This window comes from Plutella xylostella, chromosome 17, assembly GCF_932276165.1.
Source record: "Plutella xylostella chromosome 17, ilPluXylo3.1, whole genome shotgun sequence".
NCBI classification, from domain to species: domain Eukaryota; kingdom Metazoa; phylum Arthropoda; class Insecta; order Lepidoptera; family Plutellidae; genus Plutella; species Plutella xylostella.
In genome coordinates this window covers 9,190,527-9,211,549 of record NC_063997.1, presented here as the reverse complement: position 1 = coordinate 9,211,549, position 21,023 = coordinate 9,190,527, and the positions used below count along the sequence as shown (strand labels likewise).

At 41.0% G+C, this 21,023-nt stretch overlaps 1 protein-coding gene across 1 annotated transcript in view; it reads left to right on the top strand.

Annotated features, from left to right (window-relative positions):
* The first annotated feature begins 633 nt into the window (after positions 1-633).
* LOC105380176 (Fanconi anemia group I protein) overlaps positions 634-21,023 on the top strand; it is a 35,860-nt gene continuing 15,470 nt past the window's right edge. The window contains exons 1-14 of the mRNA XM_048626915.1: positions 634-831; positions 920-1,033; positions 1,125-1,297; positions 1,374-1,541; positions 1,736-1,846; positions 2,119-2,249; positions 2,472-2,671; positions 2,975-3,102; positions 3,382-3,578; positions 6,345-6,549; positions 7,013-7,082; positions 8,118-8,221; positions 11,273-11,376; positions 11,708-11,865. Of these exons, the coding sequence (XP_048482872.1) occupies positions 733-831; positions 920-1,033; positions 1,125-1,297; positions 1,374-1,541; positions 1,736-1,846; positions 2,119-2,249; positions 2,472-2,671; positions 2,975-3,102; positions 3,382-3,578; positions 6,345-6,549; positions 7,013-7,082; positions 8,118-8,221; positions 11,273-11,376; positions 11,708-11,865 (1,962 nt within the window). The 5' untranslated portion in view covers positions 634-732. The remainder of the gene's footprint in view (positions 832-919; positions 1,034-1,124; positions 1,298-1,373; positions 1,542-1,735; positions 1,847-2,118; positions 2,250-2,471; positions 2,672-2,974; positions 3,103-3,381; positions 3,579-6,344; positions 6,550-7,012; positions 7,083-8,117; positions 8,222-11,272; positions 11,377-11,707; positions 11,866-21,023) is intronic.

Here is a 21,023-nt window from a genome sequence, read left to right as displayed (position 1 = left end):
AAAATATCAAAATCGATATATTTTTCATTAACAATACCCTTTTGTTTGCGACACAACGCAATGCGGCGAGTCTAGCTCGCAACCGTGTACCGAGCGGGAGTGTAAAGGCGTCATCACACATGTCAATACACGACACTGGCACAAAGAGACAGTAAAAATTTTTTAGTCTTTTTTAATAATAAAGGAATTTGATTTCGCAATCATTTATTCCTATTAAGCTACCGATATATCGATATTTTTTATTCGATATATCGCTTTCAGTAACGATATAAAAGAAAATATCGATATATCGAAATATCGATATTTTTTTGCACTTTCGATATCCTTAAGCAGTGGCCACATATTGGAGAGCCTATGTACTAAAACTAGTGGCTGGCATGTGGCTGGGACACGTGTCAGCACGAAAACGAAATGTGTAGCTATTCTAGATGCAGGGTAAAACATGAAATAGTGGTCTACCTACTCTTCTATTATGGGTCTCAGGATCTCATGATGATGAAGATGGTAAAAACGTCGGTTTACAAAACGCCTAGCCAGATTATAAAGGCTCGGCAACTTTAGTGTAGTTTTTTGAACGTTCATTCCACAGAGTAAGGACGTAGATAATCTGATCTGCTTTTGACATATGTGGTTGGCGGTAAACTTTGTTTTTTCAAGTGTCAAAATCAAAAATAAAAACATTATTTTTGTTTTGTATTCATGTTTAACTAAGATTATAATCGTTTATAGATTATGGATTCGACAAATCTATTCAATAATATTAAAGAACTTGGCCATATTAATAGCAAACGTGATGAGCTACGTGAATATTGTAAACTTAAAATTGACCAAGTAAGTAGCCACAAAAAATCATCCGTAGTTATAAAAGTTTAAGTCCGGAGTTAAAATAAAGCTGATTTATTCCTGTTTTGTTCCTCAGGTCATAAAGTTATTACCAAGGCGTATACTCAACAGCGATGGAAGCGATATATTAGACTGTATTCTCAATGGATTGCCGGATCACCCGGCTTCATCATGTAAAAATAAAGTAAAGGTATTCAAACACTTAACCTCTGAACAAAAAAAGTTCCGTACCGAAAGGTCTAGTTGGGATCTGTATTAACCTAGGTAATTGATTGCCACAGGTAATAGACATAGTTCTCCGAACAATGAGGAAAGAGTCTACATCTCTGACACATTGCAGCGATGTGGTCGCCAGACTGTGCTTGGAGCTCCCACGGATGCCTGCAGGAGATCTGGTGCGATGGTGCAATGATAGTGTCCAGAGTATTGTAGATGATAGTGATGTCAACATGATGTAAGTGTCTGCCTTTACACACATCCAACTTTTGTGCCAGATTAATATTTTTAAGGAATACAAATATTAATTTCAGCTGGAAAGACATATTACCGGAAGCGCACAGTGCACTGTCAGCTCACATGGAGATCACGCACTGCGGCACAGTGATGGCTCCTGCGGAGTTCAAGGAGCAGTGTGTGAGGACACTGTGCCAGTGTCGCTGGACCGAACGCCAGCTTGTGCAGCTAGCTGCTATGTTCAAGTAAGAGAATTGATATCCAAATATAAGTTGCATACAAAAGATACTTACAGATTTTTCATGAATATCCTCATAGAAATACCATAATAGCCTTTTACTAAAGATCCAATTAATCTCTCAAAATCCTGTACACTTTAGAAAAAGTGTATGCTAGTATTTATAAGTAAGTACTCCAATATGCTTGTATTTCATTTCAGAGACATGCAGCTAAATAAGAATGACCACAAGCAGGTAGTGAACAAGATCTGCTCATACATCATAGATGTGCCCCCAGACACACTGCCTCCACTGTTTCATCAACTGCTAAAGTAAGTAGATCCTTGAATAGTGTTTAAGAAATACTAACTACGAACTAAAAACAAACAGTGAACCTACACACGTGACACACAGAACAAATCCTCATAATACATATAAAGTCCTATGACCAATAACATTTCAAAGATATATTTGATGGTGAATATTGTAGTGTTTGTGGACATTTTTGTATAACACCCAATGAATCACAATGGACCACAGGCAGACAAGTAAAACACATAAATATTTTTTTGCCGGGATAATAACCAGATGTATTGTTTTGCAGGTTGTGCAAGCAATATGATGTGGAAACAGTACTTTCCTATGTGTCTCATTACTTCAATGTGAGACTGTTCAGCAAACTGGAGCCTCCACGGCAAGACTCAGAGTCTACTACCATGGATATTGATGATATTGGTAAGTATTTCATTGGCTTATTAGTTCTTCTCTTAAGAATACCTCCTGTATTCTAAGTTACACACATGATTCAAGTGATCATCATTACCATCATACAATAAAAGTGCACATTCAAAATACCACCTCTGTCTGCTTTATAACGAGTAATAAAATTCCATACTTTGTTTAAAATACTTTGTAGTATGCAATAAAGTGTCAAAATACCTACTTCAATAATTCCAGTGCCCTACAGCGACACAGAGCTCAACCGGTGCCTATCCACCTGCATCTACCACATAACGCAGGGCGTGGCTGACCCAGAACTGATAAGGAAGCATCTGAAGCAGTGGCCCAGGACACAGCTGTTGAAGAACCCTTTCCTGATAGATTTAGCTCTGGCGCTGTCGGATAAGGGCGCTGATTTTAGAACTGCCTGTTTGGATGTGAGTGGAAATATATTGCAGTATGTATCAGCTACAGATTTACATAGCATAAGCATAGCATTACAACGATATTACCATTTTCCTTGCAATAAATCAACATAGTAGTTGCAGGCCCTTGGTGTCAATACAAAGAAAGCATATATAAAAATGCCCATTTCGGGTGTCTAGGAGCCATTTATTCAGGTTTTACGTTAACTACCTCAAATGCAGTACATTCGCCATATGCTAATTAAAGTAATTAAAAAACATAAATATTTGTATTATGTGTATCTGATTGATGACGAAATTCCACCCTGTTCACAGGTAATACGACAAGCCATCGAGCAAAGGTTCGAGGACGACCGTATGTGCAAGCAGTCGGCGTGGGTTCGCTCCGTGATCCCGCCAGACGTAGATGTCGCCACTGTGTTCAAGATGCTCACTTCTGAAAGGTAAGACAAGCGAACCAAGCTTAGTGCAGTACAGCTTTTTAGGGAAATACGTACAGTTTTTTGTAAAAGCGATGCCACACGGGTATTGTGTGTGCGTTAGCACTGTGAGCGGTGACGCTCCGTCAGAATGGGAGCACGCAAGATTATCTGCAGTTTCTACTCTAGGTTTTCTCTATATACTTCTGCCTATAGCAGTCCACTGCTGGACGCAGGCCTCTCCCAAAGCACGCCACTGTATGTATTATGTACTTTTGACCCTAACAAACTATTTCTCCACAGCTCAGACCAACTCCAGCTAATAGCCGCCGGCCTCATGCACCTGTCCCTCCCCCCCTCCTCGCCGCCGCCCCCCGCCGTGTCCCGGCTGGTGCTGCTGCGGCTGGCGCGCGCGCAGCCGGACTCCGCGCCGCGCCTCCTCGCCGCGCTCGCCGACCGCCTCGCCGCCGCCGCCGCCGCCACACACATACACTATGCAGGTGAGCTGGACCGCGTTTTGTCCGCGATATTTTAGGATAACGGAAAAAGCGCCATCTGTATATTGATGTTAAACCTAATTAAGTTAAATATAGTTCCTACGTATTATCATTATAAGGGTGAGGCCCCATTGTCTTAACTCTAAAAAGCCGAGCGAAGCGAGGCCATATAAACCATCCTCGCATTCCTAAACGCTTGAGAGGCGAGCGAAGCGAGGCAATGCATACTTAACCGGCCATTCCTAAACCATCTCAACCCAGTATTCTCTAAAGCCTAACCTTATCGGCATTTTCTAAACCCTAAAGAGCCGAGCGAAGCGAGGCCATTCAGACCAACCCCGTATTTCTTAAAACGTAGTGTGCCGAGCGAAGCGAGGCAGCGCAAACCTAACCGAGATTCCCTAAAGTGAAAAGAGCCGAGCGAAGCGAGGTCATACATCTCAATCCTGCATACCCTGAAGCTTAGAGAACCGAGCGAAGCGAGGCAATACAAACTTAACTGGCACTTTCCAAATCACAAAGAGCCGAGCAAAGCGAGGCCTTGCAAACTTACCCGCATTTTTAAAATTTAAATAGCTGAGCAAAGATAAGCAGTACTAATAAAAACTGGCATTTTCAAAAACCCTTAGGAGGCAAGCGAAGTGAAGCAAACACATCAAGCCCGCATTTCCTAAAACCTGAAGAATCGAGCGAAACCGGACAAAACAAACCAAACCGGCATTCTCTAAAACTTAAGCTTGTATATATGTCGCAGCCGGATCGTATAACCCGCCGTATTACATGACGGCTAGCCGCATTACAAGACAGGGCCGCTTTGTAATGCGGCGGATCAACGTTTAGCCGTATTGAATACGGCTGAATGAAAATGCGCCGGATTGTATTCGACATCATACGTCATTCAATACGGCTGGCCGTTATGTAATACGGCGAGAGATTAGCCGCCGCTTTGAAAGATTTTAGTTTTGATTTTTAACACTCGTGGCGCTGCTTGACATAACAACAATAATGGCGTTGGATACAGATATTTGATGATGATTAAAATGAAGAAATCGTGTTAAATATGCTAGTAAACAGTACTTCAAGAACAATTTTCACGTGAAATTAAATAATTTCCATTCCGATCAATGCGGTACAGTGAAAAACGTACAAAAGATATAACGCACATCAATCAGCTAAAGTGACCATGGATTCTGCTGGTCGGCGGATTTCCAGATAATACTACTGGGTCAAAAAATATAAATGTGGCCGGCAAAGGTTATTTTGATCTTGAAGAGACTGCGACGAGGCAAACGTAGTGTGGGACGCCCTCCGGCTAGATGGGGTGACGACTTGCGAAAGGTGGCTGGTTATGATTGGATGTGGAATGCTGTAGATCGCATCCAGTGGTGTGCTTTGGGAGAGGCCTACGTCCAGATGTTGATGATGAAGAATAATAATTCCGGAGATCCTACAATCCGAGTAGTGCCCATTAACAGTATTTTGATACTTTAATGGAAGTCCATATGATAGATTTACTCTATTATGATTACAAAAATCCTTCACCTGTAATGTCATGCTTAGTATGGACATGGTTACCCTACAATTCAGTAGTAGTACGATGCGCCTAAACGTGGGCCGCCGTATTGAAGAACGTATTGAAATGACAATGCGGCTAAACGTTGATCCGGCGCATTACAAAGCGGCCCTGTGTTGTAATGCGGCCAGCCGTAATGTAATATGGCGGATTATACGATCCGGCTGCGACATATATATAACTTGTATATAATATATTATATATATGTATGTATTAACATAGTTAGTCGGTATACATATATTAAGTAGGTATTTTTTGTCTTTTAGTTTTTTTTAATATGTGTATCTGTATGTATTATTATTATTTAAGTAGGTTAAATAAATAGGCATTAGTCATTCTAATTTATAGGTATATTTTGGACATGTTAGTCGTTAGTATAGTTCTATGTCTAGTTTAAATTGTTTTTTATTTTATTTTTATTATTGTATAAAAGAGTTTCGTGTGAATATCACTTTAGTTTTCCACCAACCAAGGGTTGGCTGGAAGAAATTGCTTCTTGGCAATAAGCCCGCCTTTGTGTACTTCTTACTTTTTCTGTCTTCATGTTTTTGTCTTTGTTTTGTGTATACAATAAAGTGTCTATAAATAAATAAATAAGGGACCGATTTGGTAAAACCAAATGCTTATTGCCTCGCTTCCCTTAGCTCTTTATATTTTAGGAAATGTGGGGTTGATTATTTGGCCTCGCTTTGCCGGGCTTTTAGGGTTTTGGAAATGCCGGTTTAGCTTGTATTGCCTCGCTTCGTTCAGCTCTTTTTATTTTAGGAAATGCTTATATAGGGGTTAATTTGTGTGGCCGCACTTCACTCGGCTCTTTGTGGTTTAGAAAGTGCTCACGGAAAAGGCGCCATATGTCCATCGATGTTAAACCTAATTTTTTAATGGACCTGACTGTGATGTCCTCCACGACGTATCCGTCGACGGCGACACCGAGCTAGTTCCGGGCGTGTGCTCGGCAGTGGCTGGCGAACCCGAACTTTGTTTTGAATACTCTTCGGCAGGTGTAGCAGAAGAGCTGGCCACTTGAGTTAAGGGTGACCCCATTGGTGCGTGGTGTCGCGTCGTCGCGTCGCAAAGAAACAGTAGTAAAAAAGGGTTTATGGTGCCAAGTAGGTACCTAAATTAATATTAGTTATTGGTTGTCCAAGGGGACACAGCCACACCGACTTTTTATATTAAAATCTTATCTCCCCCAGATTGCCTCTACATCCTATGCAAGATGGCGCCTCTCTCAGTCCAGCGATGCACGCAATTGACAACTATAGTGGAGAACTGTCGCGCATCCAACGGCGACTACAAGGCGGCGGCTGCGGTGCTTGAAGCCACGCATCCACTGCTCAACTTCAGCACTCGATTACGGGATACTATGCTCTGTGTGTGTAGGAAAGGATTGTATTCTAGGTTAGTGTGATTTTGTGTTTATGATTATGTGATATGCATGTGTGCAACTTGTGCATCTTGTCACAATAGTGTAGCATTTTAACAGCTGACGCTGTAAGTTTAAGAGATGTTATAACGTGACTGTGTGATTGTGTATCATCTGTCTGTGATAGCATAGCTCCCAAACGGATGAACTGATTTTTGTTTATTGTTTTCGGATCAAAGATAAATGATATCCCGAGTGTTCTTGGCCATGATTTATAAATATCGGTTTAACCGCCCAAAAATTAAAAAACTTTTCGTTTTGAATGTCGGTAGTTTTTATCGTTATCTTTATTTATTTTAAAAGCTGGTTTCGCTAAATAGAGGCTAGGATTAGGATGTAGAAAATGATGAATTACAAATCAAAAGAAATGAAGAATAATTTAGCAAATATTAATCTTCTTATCATAACAAACTAAATCTACATCGCCATTCCTTCCAGAGACTCAATCCACCGCTGCCTGGCGCTGTCCGGGTTCCTCACGGTGCTCCGTCACATGAAGCTGGCGCAGGTGAGATGTTGGGCGCTTGGAGTAGTGAAATGAATCACGCGTCGTGTCTTAACTGTGTAATATTTTCTATTCTATTCTCTGTCTGGCCTTCCTAAGCTTGGACCATTTCTCACCACTGCGGGTTGGTGGGTTCACATGTGCTAAATCTAGATAAGCAGGTTTCCTCACGATGTGTTCCTTCACCGTAAGAGCGATGGTATAAATTGTACTTAAATTCAACGAACTCTTTACATAACATATTTATACGCTCGCCATGAGATGAAGGGAGCTGGGAGTAATGAAATGAATTACGCGTCGCCGTCGTGTCTAAAGTGTATAGGAGTCTCTTTAACCAGCAGTAAAATAGTAACATATTTATATGAAGATTCTGGAATGCACTATGACGTAAACATGTCAATTAGCTATCTATTAATAAGAAGGTATGCAACTTATGGCCTATGTTGTTTAGAGATAGCATTACAAATATTTATGGAATGCATTGTACTACGTCACATGCGGTTTTGACGGCACCGTAGCTTAGGCGGTAGTGAAGCAGCTTCCGAAGCTTGGGGCCGCGGGTTCGAACCCCGCCCAGGGCAAACATTCGTGTGATGAGCACTTGTGTTTGCCTTGTGTCTGGATGTCGTTTATCTATTTAATATGTATCTATCCATGTATGACGACCGAATGGCTTAGTGGTTAGTGACCCTGACTACTGAGCCGATGGTCCCGGGTTCGATTCCCGGCTGGGGCAGATATTTGTTAAAACACAGATATTTGTTCTCGGGTCTTGGATGTGCCCGTAAAATGGCAATAGGCCCGCCCTCTATTACATTGGGACTAACATAACACTCTGGCGAAAAGTGGGTGCAGCAATGCACCTCTGCCTACCCCGCAAGGGACTACATTAGTACAAGGCGTGAGTGCGTGTGTTTTCTATCCATGTATTTGTGTAGATATATCAGTGGTCCGACACTCATAACACAGGTTCTTCCTAGCTTGGGGTCGGATGGCCGTGTGTGAAATGTCCTCACATATTGTTATCATGCTACACAGGGCTCCATGAGCAGCAGCCAGAGCCTCAGCAGCGAGCGGTTCAGCGCGCACAGCTACCTCACGCAGCTCACTGTGGACCTGCACTGTACCAGCCGCGGCGAGCCGTGAGTGAAATATACAGGGTGTTGAAAAAGTGGTATAGTAAGTCAAAAGAGGGTGATTCAGTCTCTAAAACTCGTAGAACCAAAGTTGTTCATGATGACCATATGAATCACCCACTTTCGGCTTACTATACCACTTGTGCAACACCCTTTTTTCAACAACACGTTTGACAGATGCGTACGCCTGGTAAATAAAGTTCGTTTTGGTATAACTCCCTCACTCGTAAGGCCGTGCATATATTATCCGCACCGCAAATATTTTTCCGCGCGAATTATATCAATCGAAGTTCGCCTGTTGATTTTTTACGCGGTGCGGACACGGCCTAAGATGTAAAGTTTCAGGAAATGCGAGCATACGAAGATACCTTTTCATCACTCTTCGACCTTCGTCGAGAACAGACGTACATGGCAAATAAATCATTAATTAAATAATCGCTTGCAAAATCGTGACCTAGATTTGTTAAATGTGTTGATAAAAATTTATAGTAAAAAAATGTCTCTGACATAAGTGCACTATAGACAATAAAATGAGTGCGTCGACGCCTCGCAGCCCGCCGGCTGCACCCGCAGCAGCGCCCGCCACCCCGCCCCCCGCGCCGCCCGTGACGAGTCCACGCAGGGAATGTGCCCAGATACTGTCCACTCCAGAGATCCAGGACTACATGAACAGGATTGAGTGTTGTTTAAATGCTATCTGTGCTACTGCTACCGAGGGAAAACTAAATACCGACCAAAAAATTCGAATCCACAATTTATGCCGAAAAGTAGGAAGTGAGACCTCACATATAGCGGTTCTGTACCAGGCTTTAGGGCAGAACACTAGACAAGCTTAAAATACCGCTCTGAATGCAGTTCAAGATAAAAATAACCTGTTCCAAAAACTTGAAGACCTTAAGTGCATTATAAGTGAATCCCCAAAACCTCATCCCGGAACCTCCACCTTCGCCGATATCCTGAAAAACCGGCCAAGTGCGAGTCGGGCTCGCGCACAAAGGGTTCCGTAGCAGCAAATATAATATTACAGTTAAATCAACCTATCTCAAAAACTAATAAGAGATACTTTGATCAAACCAAAAATCGTTGAAAGAGTTAATTAGCATGCATCACCTCTATTTTTTTTAGAATTTTATACCCCGTAGTTATAAAAATAGAGGGGGGGGGGACATACTTTTTACGGCTTTGAGAGCTGATATCTCAAAAACCGTTCACTTTAAGAAAAATGTTTTTTAGAAAACTTTATATCATTTTAAAAGACCTTTCCATTGATACCCCACACGGGTATGTACATCGAAAAAAAAAAATTCATCCCTCAGTTACATATATGGGGGGCCCCACCCCCAATTCTTTTTTTTACTATTTAGTGTCATATTTTTGTAGCGGTTCATACAACACATATTCCCATCAAATTTCATCACTGTAGTACTTATAGTTTCCGAGTAAATCGGCTGTGACAGACGGACAGACGGACAGACGGACAGACGGACATGACGAAACTATAAGGGTTCCGTTTTTGCCATTTTGGCTACGGAACCCTAAAAAGGACCATTGCCCCATATCCAGCCCAACCACTCAAATTCGGTAGCTATTTACCCTAGTGACAAAAATATATCAAGTGAAGACACGAAATCACTAGTCCAGAAAATTATTAGCCCCAATGACATGAAGCTGCATGTCACGGGGTTACGAAAGACGAGAAATGGAGGTGTCGTCATCAGCACCGACACTAAGGAGGATATCGAGAAGTTAAAACAGTCAAAGCAGTTGAGGACCTCTGGTCTTACCATCGATGAGCCCCATAAACGCAAACCCCGAGTTGCTATCATCGGAGTTCCTGTGAAGATGCAGGACTCAGACGTCTTCAACTACCTCTACCATCAAAACCTCGCCGACAAACTCCAGGATACTACCCAAGAGTCCTTTATGAACAGCATTAAATTAAGCCATAAATCTGGTAAGAGAGATGCTAAGACCTGCAATTTTATCATCGAAGTTTCAGCACTGATACGCAACGCCCTCATAGCCCAAAGAACAGTATTTCTTAACTGGTCGTCCTGCCCTGTGAAAGATTTCACAATTGTGACCAGGTGCTACAAGTGCCAGCAGTATGGCCACGCGGCCAAGTCGTGCCGGGAGACGGGCGCTACGTGCGGCCACTGCGGGGAGAGAGGCCACGTGCTGAGTGAATGCACCAAAAAAGCTGAGCCGCCAAAATGTGCAACCTGCCTCCACTTCAACAAGCCCTGCAATCACAAGACGGGGGATGCCGAATGCCCAGCTAAGGTTATAGCCCAGAAACGGTACATTGCGTCAATTAATTATGAAGACGTCTAAAGGCGCCTCTTATTAAGTAGTCTAATTTTGAACTATTTCTTGTATAATATTATGTAAGTACTTATCTTAATGTAATCGAACTAGATTAATTCTACATAAGTAATAGAACACACGGAACTGTCCTACTAACCATAATAATAAACCCGTACCTAAGCTAATTTACCTACACGTAAACAATTTATCAAACTAAATCTAAACAGACTCGAGAAAGAATTTTAGTATGTACTTAATACCTATCGATCTTGACCCAGTTTTACTAATAAATGATGATGCGGTCACCTCTGCAAGTTGTACATATTTACAATTATTCCGCAAACAATTTTATTTCTACTTTGCACATTCCTTTTACATAATTTTGCCTTGTTTAAACTTATTCATAAGATGTTTAGTTACTAAGATTATTTAATTAGATACTTAAGTTTCTCTATGTAACTTTTTAATCTGAAACACAGGAAAAACTCTGTTATTTCCTAGTTCAGAGCAGTATTTCATATCTACCTTTAGCATTAAGAGTTGTCCTATTGTTAAAATACTACCTATAGTTATCTGAATAAATATTATTCTTATTCTTATTCTATTCTTCTTATTCTTTTACCTCAAACTGCAAAAAAATTAAAATAATTATTTCAATGCATCGAAAAGCAGCTCTTTACAAGTTATGCGCTTTTGTCATGAAGTAAGTTATGTTATTTCTTTATTGACGATTTTAATCGGTTGTTTCAGTGTAACTTCAAAAGTTCGTAACGAAGCGATGTGCATGGAAGTGGTTTCAATATTGCGTCGCTGCTTATTGCAAGATGCTGTGGTAAAGCAACTCCTCTATTCTAGTAAGTACCTATTATTTTAATTATTTATTGCTCTCATGTTAAGGGCAAAGTTCCGTTTATTTGTGCTTGACACACAGTTAACCCTAGTTAGGAACCATGGTTACCCCATTGGTTGCACATTTTGTAAAATAAATAACATGACATGATATATTATGATGTAAAATTTCACAACTTCGGTTGGTGAGGATGTATAACGTCTGTGATTAAAGAAGTGGACTTATGTTAACTAGCTCTCTTCGTTTGTCTAGCAATACCTCTCCCTACTTCAAATTATGTAAATGCCGCCATTTATATGCCACAAAAGACTTTAAATCTGTTTTTTCCTCTCCAGAAATTTACGACTGCGCGAAAGAGAAGCCGGTCCTACACGAGTCAATCCTGGAGATGTTATACGAACAGCTGTCCAAGTACCTGCGAGAGGACGACGGTGGCGCGCCCCTGGACATAGACAAGTGTGTGCAGACACACGCCATCACCGCTGTTTTAACTGTGAGTTGATTTGTCAGGCCCTTCGGTCATAGAAGGTTATTTTATTTTTTGATTACGACAGAAAATGATCGGATTGAATTGTCGGTGATAAAGGTCACTGGGCTAGCATTTGTCGCCGTGGTGATCAGCCAATCGGGTTAGCCGCTGACTGCCTAGGCTGCGTCAGATCTATAACAGGTACGGCTCCTATCGAGCATCATTATATATAAAGAGTGAATAAAAAGTTCGTATATGCTTGTTGTTATATTAATTCTGCTGATGTGTATTCTTGGTCGATTATTATTAATTTGCCCCCCCCGCTCCACCTCTGGACTGATCGGACGTGTTTACGTGTTGCTCCAATCAAAAGCAAAAATAAATAGTTTAACTGCAGTTTTTCAACTAAATGTGATTGCAAATCAAACAATAAACAAGTTTACTTCGGAAATCTAGTGCTTTGTGACCGAGTCTAGTGCTTTTAACCTTTCCTATGCCGAACAGCCGCGCACACATGTAACTGCCGTCTGCCGGCGCTTTTTGACCGTTCAGAGCGCCCGCGCGGGAATCACATTTATATGAATATTTGGGTATTATTGTTTGGTACTCAATAATGTATTGATTGTAATTTATTGTCAGATAGGTAATGAACGTGTTACAATTAATTTTATTGGTTATAATTGTTTTATTTGATTTCTGTAGGTCATTGATTACAGATTTTTACTTGAAACTGCACCCATCACAGAAAAATACGTCTTTTTCAATATAATTTTAGTTTCAATCCAGGATTTTTTATATTTATTACTTGAAGAGATTATACAGCTATCAACTGATATCAATAAAATATAAACTCTAGAGGAAATAGATTCATAATTTATATTTTGAAAAGTGATTATAATTTCCTTTATTTCAAAAGACTCCATTTTCTTTACATGTGCATGTGTGCGTGACAAGAGCTTGCTCCAGTGCGCCGTGAGACAGATCTGTCCCAAATCAAGGGTGTTCACTTTTGATGAAATAAAACATGAATGATAATTATTTTTATAATGTTTCGTATTTTAGCATACTGAATTATAAAAACTTAAACGTAAGTTACTTACTGAATCATATTTACTTATTTGTTAACCTACTTCCAACAAATATCATACTATAAATACATACATATATAAATACATATATTTATTTATATAAATAGGACAGGTAATCACCCTCTCAGACTCATCTATACACCGATAGCATTCTAAAGAGCCTAAACTTCACGTTCAGTAGAGAAAAGATCCTAAAAAATAAAACACGCTGTATATCAACCCAACGCACTTCGTGTGCATACACGAGCGGCGGCCATTTTGTTTGCGTATGTGTGTGTGTGAATTTTGGATGCACCTTGATAAATATTGATATTCCCTAATATTTTGGCTATTTATTGAAAAAACCGATATAAATATGTATTATCAATAAAATTATCTTTATAAATGAAATAAATTATTTATTGATGTTTTTGCATAACAGACTAGAAAACAGTTTACAAAGTTACGCACCCTTCAGGCAATAATCCGGTACAATTTTAGATCGATAAAAACTCGATTTTTTGTAATTTTTTATAATATCGATTTATCACTATACCTTCAAAATCGAATAAATAACAAGAAAACATAGTATTTACTTTCCTTGTGACGTTTTTTCGATACGAAATCACTATTTTATTACCAACAGTCGCGAGTACAAGAACTGTTCAAGGTACCAAAATTTGAATTTCCCGCTACAAGTAAACAAGTGAAGTTTTTGACTCAATGAATGTTGTCGATGGTTGTTTCATTCATATAGAATAAATAACAGGTGATTTCATACTCTATTTCGTGGTATTTAATAACTAAAATCACAAAAATCGCGATGAAGTACTCTTGGGACAGATCTGTCACTAGGCAGACAAGGGGGGTTGGGACAGATCTGGCACACGGCATTCTAGAGGTTAAAGACCGAAAAGTGCTAAAATAGTGCCCAAGTTATTGCCGTTTCTGTTCCGCAAATCTACCCTACCAATTTACACTAACAAAACAGTGCCTACAGATTTGGTCATAGCAACTTATACTTTCTGCTACTCTCAGACATTATAAACAAATAATATCTGCCCAGTGCCACCACAACAATAAATACAACTTGTTCCCTGGGATACTCATAAGAAAATGTACGTAAACCGAACACCACCGAACTCCTCAATCACCCACGCTGATTCAGCGCCGAATCTTTGCGAAATTGATGCTGAAAACTTTGCATCCAGAAAGCGTAAACATGATGAGCAGGATGTTTTTAACTTATTCTCAGAAATGAGAAAAATGTTTGAAGACTGGAAATCCCAACAGGATACTCAGAATAAGTTCCTGCGAGACAGTATTAAAGAAATTAGGGATCAAAGCTGCCAAATTCAAGAGAGTATCAACTTTGTATCCTGTAGCCAAAGTGAGATAACAAATCGGATGATCGAGCTGGAGAATGCAAATAAACAGAATATTTCCTATATCCAACAGCTGGAAAATAGACTGGACCAAATGGAACGTGCTTCAAGGCTATCATCTGTTGAGATAAGAAACATACCTTCGAAAAAAACAGAAACTAAGGATGAACTGACCTCACTAGTCATAAATGCTGGTAAAGCGGTAAATATGATTATTGAACCCAGTAATATCAAAGATGTCTTTAGAACGAACCCCAAATCAGGTATAAAACCCGTTATTGTGGACTTTACGACCGTTGTATTAAAGGAGAAGTTCATACAAGCCACAAAAACCTTCAACAGGGACAACTACCAAAATAAGTTAAGTTCCAGCCATTTAAACATAGACGGCCCACCGGCCCCAATATTCGTATCCGATAATCTCACTCCGAAAATGAAGAGACTACACTTCCTGGCCAGAGATTTCACTCGTACCTACAACTATAAGTACTGCTGGGTTGCTCACGGCTATGTGTATGTGCGCAAACAAGACGGAAATCCCGCCATACGAGTAAACTCAGAAAGTGACCTTGAGAAAATCAAACCTAAGGATTGACTATCGCTAATAAGAAATCACACTATTATTCTTTCTACTATTGTTTTAATGCATGCGTATTTCTCCTGCTATAATAATTTATATAACAAGCTTGTCCTGTGCCCTTTGTTTCAATGCCGATCTACAGTAAATAATAACATAATAATATTATATAATGTACCTACACCTAGAACACAGTCTTTCTATTTAACAACACACATACACACTAACATCACAATCAACATATTAGCCGAAAAACCAACCACAAACGTAGCTGAAATAAGGTCAATCTCATGGTCACAATATACTTACCATGCGACTTCTAAGATATGTCACAACTTAAACATATATTACAAATGGAGGAGATAAATAAAATAAATAATGAACTTGAGTTGCTAAGTATATCCGAATCTTTATCATGTAGTCCGGAACAAAGTAGCTCAATTATTTTAACAAAACATGGACTTACTTCTAATATTAAGATTTTACATATGAATATCCGGAGCTTAAATAAAAATTTTGATGAATTACTGATTTATCTCCGTAGAATTAAACTTGATTGTGACTTTGTTTTGCTTACGGAGTGTTGGCTTAGTAAAGTGCAAAACTCACTACCTTCTCTCCCTGGATACCACTCTCACATGTCGTCTTACAAAAACCAAAATGATGGGGTAGTGATTTATGCAAAGGACAATCTGAACTATGAAATCCTAGAGCCGCACCTTATGGAATCAAGCGGACTTATGATTAAATATGCAAATACCGTTGTGGTTGCTATATACCGATCGCCCTCATTTAAAAAGGTAGAAATATTCTTAGAAAGTCTAAACAATGTTCTCAGCTCTTTAACGAAGGATGTATCAGTCGCTATTATAGGAGACATTAACATAAACATTAGCCCAGGTACCAAAGACAATTATGCAGAGGATTACCTTAATCTAATTGCTTCCCATGGCTACTTACCAGCACACTCTCTGCCAACCCGTGAACAAAATTGTTTAGACCATGTTATACTTAAATCCTGTAAAAACTCAACTACACTTGTACTGAACTCACTTATAACCGATCATGCTCCTTTACTGTTTGCAATGGATACAAGAGCAAATCACAAGCCAAGCTCCACCGCAACTAAAGTAAACCATGACCAAGTTATAAAGGACATAAATGATAGGGACTTCACGGACATAATACGCTTGACCGACGGTTGTACTGCTGCCAAAAAACTTGTCAACACCTTATGCGATATCATAAAAAACAACACTAAAATTATTAAAATTCCACATAGAAAGAGACATATAAAACCTTGGATAACAGATGGTTTATTAAAATGTATTAAAAATCGCGATAAATTACATAAACAATCTACAAAAAATCCGGACAACATGATTTACAAAACAACATATACCCGTTATAGAAACTACTGTAACAACCTATTAAAAAAATTAAAAACTAGCTACGAAATAAAAGAACTTGAAATGGCTAAAAAGAATCCAAAAGCAACATGGAACATAGTAAAACGTATAGCTAACTTCTCTCTCTCTCTCTCTCAGCCTTCCGTAGTCCACTGTTGGACATAGGCCACCCCAAACGGTCACCCGCCATCTGCATCCAGCGGCTTCCCGCTACCTTCCGCAGATCATCAGACCAACGGGTTGGGGGGCGACCGACACGCCGTTTGCCGACACGGGGTCTCCACTCCAGAACCTTTCTACTCCAGCGGTCGTCGGCTCTGCGGGCTACGTGGCCAGCCCATTGCCATTTCAGCGTGCTAATCCTTTTGGCTATGTCGGTAACTTTAGTTCTCCTGCGGATTTCTTCATTACGAATCCTATCTCGCAGGGACACGCCTAACATAGCCCCTTCCATAGCACGCTGAGCAACTCTGAGCTTGTGGATAAGCCCTTTGGTGAAGCACCACGTCTTGGCTCCGTAAGTCATCACTGGCAACACGCACTGATTGAAAACTTTTGTTTTCAGACACTGAGGTATGTTTTCAGTGAAGATATGTCGTAATTTCCCGAACGCTGCCCATCCGAGTTGGATTCTACGAGCTACCTCTTTATCGAAGTTGGATTTACCTAATCGGATCACTTGTCCTAGGTAGGGATACTGATCAACAACTTCGATGGTGACACCTCCTACAGTTACGGGCGATGATGAAACATGTTCGTACGACATGACCTTTGTCTTGTCCATGTTCATTTTCAGCCCAACTTGTTTAGAGGCATCATTGAGGTCTGTGAGCATTTCGCCCAACTCCTCCAGCGTTTCCGCCATAATAACTATGTCATCAGCAAATCGTAGATGAGAGATATATTCGCCATTGACGTTAATGCCCAGTCTTTTCCACTCTACAAGCTTAAAAACATCTTCCAGTGCACAGGTGAACAGTTTCGGAGAAATAACATCTCCCTGTCTCACGCCCCTTTGCAACTGGATCGGTTTTGTGCTATGTTCGTGTAATCGAACTGACATTGTGGCAGCATTGTACATACATCTCAACACCTCGATATAGCGATAGTCTATATGGCACCGCTGAAGGGATTGAAGCATCGCCCAGAGCTCAATAGAATCAAAGGCTTTCTCATAGTCCACAAACGCTAGACATAAAGGTAGATTATACTCCTCGGTCTTCTGTATAACCTGCCGAAGCGTGTGTATGTGATCTATGGTACTATAGCCTTTTCGGAACCCGGCTTGTTCGGGTGGCTGGAAGTCGTCGAGTCTTTGCTCGAGACGATTCGTAATAACTCTCGAAAACAGCTTGTACACATGGCTCAGAAGTGCAATGGGTCTATAATTCTTCAATAGGGCTTTGTTGCCTTTCTTGAAGAACAAAGTCACTACACTTCTGCTCCATGCCTCCGGGCTTGTGCCTTCGAGTATGACGGAATTAAACAGCCTCCGAAGTGCTATTAAAATCGGTCTACCGCCGGCTTTCAGAAGTTCTGTCGTTATTCCATCATCTCCCGGAGCTTTGTTGTTTTTTAGCTGTTTGAGAGCTATACTAATCTCGTCTAGACTGACGTCCGGAATATCTTCGGTATAGTGTCGGGTGAGTGGCGCTCGGCTGTCGTGAGCACCGCTGGTAATAGGGTTTTGTGTTGTGGTGTATAACTGTCCGTAGAATCTCTCAATTTCTCCCAGAATTTCGGGCATTGATGAAACGGTGTTGCCAGTGTCGGTCTTCAGTTGGGTCAACAGAGTCTGCCGAACAGATCGATCTCTAGCAAAGACTTTGGAGCCCTTGTTTTGCTCTATTGCGTCTTGAATGCGCTTGCAATTGTAGCGTCTCATATCGCAACGTCTTGCTTTGGCGATCTGTCTGTTTAGACGTCTGTATTCGACCATATCAACTGAAGACTGCAACCTCATTTCTCTCCGTTCTCTTATGAGACTCAGAGTCCCATCTGAGAGTTTTTGAGGTCCTCGGTTGGTTCGGGACGAAAAATATTTCGATCCTACCTCTCGGACAGTTTCCACAAACCTATTGTTTAAATCGTCAACTGTAACGCAATTCTCTAAACATATCAGGCGGTCGCAAAGCTCAGACTGAAAGCTTTCGGGATCCTGGATTTGAGCAGGAGTAGGACGGAGCGTGGACTTCATTAGACGGGAGCGTTCTATTTTGCAGTTTATATTCAAAGTGCCTCTTACGAGTCGGTGATCGCTGCCGGTCTTAACCCTACTGATCACTGAGACATCATTGAATATGTGCTTCTTATCCGTCAATATGAAGTCGATCTCGTTTTTAGTCTTCCCATCGGGGCTAATCCACGTCCACTTCCTTTGTGGCTTCTTCTTGTAGAAGGAGTTCATCATATAGAGGCCCTCCTTCTCCAAGAAGTCAGCCAGCATTTGCCCACGATGGTTCCTGACTCCAAATCCATGTGACCCCACTTTCGTCTCGCCGCCTTCTTGTTTTCCGAGTTTCGCGTTAAAGTCTCCCATCACCACCGTGAAATGAGTAGTGAACTTACGCAGGGCAGACGTATCGTCTGCCCTGCGTAAGTTCACTACTCATTTCACGGTGGTCATACGCAAGTTCGACCTCATCATCGGTGTGCTTAGATGTGGGTGCGTAAACCTGTATGACCTTCATTGAGTATCGTTTAGATATTCTCAGGATGAGGTACGCAACCCGTGTCGACACACTTCCGATTTCAACGATGTTGTTGACGAGGGACTTGTTGACGATGAACCCGACACCCCCTTGGGACAGTTGGTCGCCCTCCCGGTGGTACAGCAAGTTTCCGGACTGGAGAATTTCCGTATCCTCTCCCTCTCGTCGGACTTCGGATAACCCTATAATGTCCCATTTTAACTTGCTGATTTTCTCTTCCAGCTCCTCTATCTTCACGTCTTCCCTCAGTGTCCGTGCGTTATATGTTGCCAGGTGCAAGGGTCGGTTGGGCTGGTAGCCGACTCTCTGCCGGAGATTCTTCGCACCCCCTGCCCCGCCGTTACCGTGACCGCTACCGGAGTCCGGGATAGCGGGGCTGCCGGGGACTGGGGGCCGGGGCTTTGTTTTTTCCATCATTAGGAGGTGTATTTGCCATAATCACCGCGCTTGGCAGGCGTGTTGGTGATTCTCCTTTTTTACGGCGGGAGATCGCCGCCTCTGCTAGGAGAGGAGGTCGGGTCGATTTACCGCCGCCCGACATTCGGCGTTGTCACTCGTTAGCACCACCCAGGGGGCACGTGTAGGGTAACTAGGGTTTGTACCTACGGACGTGAGCGACAAGCCCCCAGCCCCAATAGCTAACTTAAACACCACCAAAAAGTCACCGAAGGAACTACTTAATATTTCTAACACTGTGGAACAGTCTCTGGATACAGTAAACACTTACTTTGCGAATGTAGGTAGAGAGTTAGCCTCCAAAATAACCCGCAACAGTTACAGGCGATCAGACTGCAATCTCACAAACCCCATGGGTAACTCCATGGTTATGCTTGAAGTGGATGAATGTGAACTTGAAACTGTTATCATGGGTCTTCGTAACGACTGTGCCGTTGGGTGGGATGGTATACCTAGTACAGTTATTAAACGCACACGACACAAACTCATACCTATACTCAAATTCATATAAATTTAACTTATGTATATTGCACGGTGTCTTCCCGTCAGTTTTTAAAAAAGCTGTTGTCTGTCCAGTCTACAAAAGTGGAGACAGAGGCAGTGTCACTAACTATAGACCAATATCTGTTTTAACAACACTGTCTAAAATATTTGAAAAACTATTAATGGAAAATTTCTTACATAAACATAATATTTTAGCACCTAATCAATTCGGATTCCGTAAAGGTGTATCGACTGAAGATGCAGTCCTTAAGCTTACAACCTCCATTGTTAAAAAAACTAGACAGTAGACTTAAAACCATAGGTATTTTTCTCGATTTATCTAAAGCCTTTGACACTGTTTCTGTCCCACTCTTGCTAGACGAAATGGAACGGATTGGAATAAGGGGTACAGTTCTTAACATCTTTAAGAGCTATCTGACTGACAGAGTGCAATGTGTAAAGATCGGTTCCCTGAGTAGTGATGACACTTCTCTACAAAATTTTGGTGTACCGCAGGGAAGTGTCCTCGGCCCAACGATGTTTCTCATATATATAAATAATCTATGTAAATTGAACATTCCCTTTTGTAATATTTTCACATATGCCGATGATACTGCCCTCCTCATTCAGGGCAAAAATTGGGATGAATGCTATGTAAACGCTGAACGTGCCCTAGGTAATGTAATGAAATGGTTATCTAATAACCTTTTAACATTAAACTTAGAGAAAACCAAATATATTACCTTCTCCCTTTCCTCTACTTCGCAGCCTGACCTATCTGTTGAATATAGTTTAAAAGCCCATATTTGTCCCTTGGTAAATAGGACCTCATGTCTTTGTTTTTCCCTTGAGCGAACACCTTTCATCAAGTATCTTGGTGTGTACCTAGACTGTACCCTAAGCTGGCATAAACATATCGACATACTCAGTGGCCGTATCAGAAGACTAATGTATACTTTCAAAAAAATTAGATCATCTGTTAGTGGTTCCCTTTTAAAAAGTGTATATTATGCCCTAGCCCAATCGATCATGACATACTGCATTTCTGCATGGGGTGGAAGTTTTGCAACCTCCATTCTAAAAATTGAAAGAGC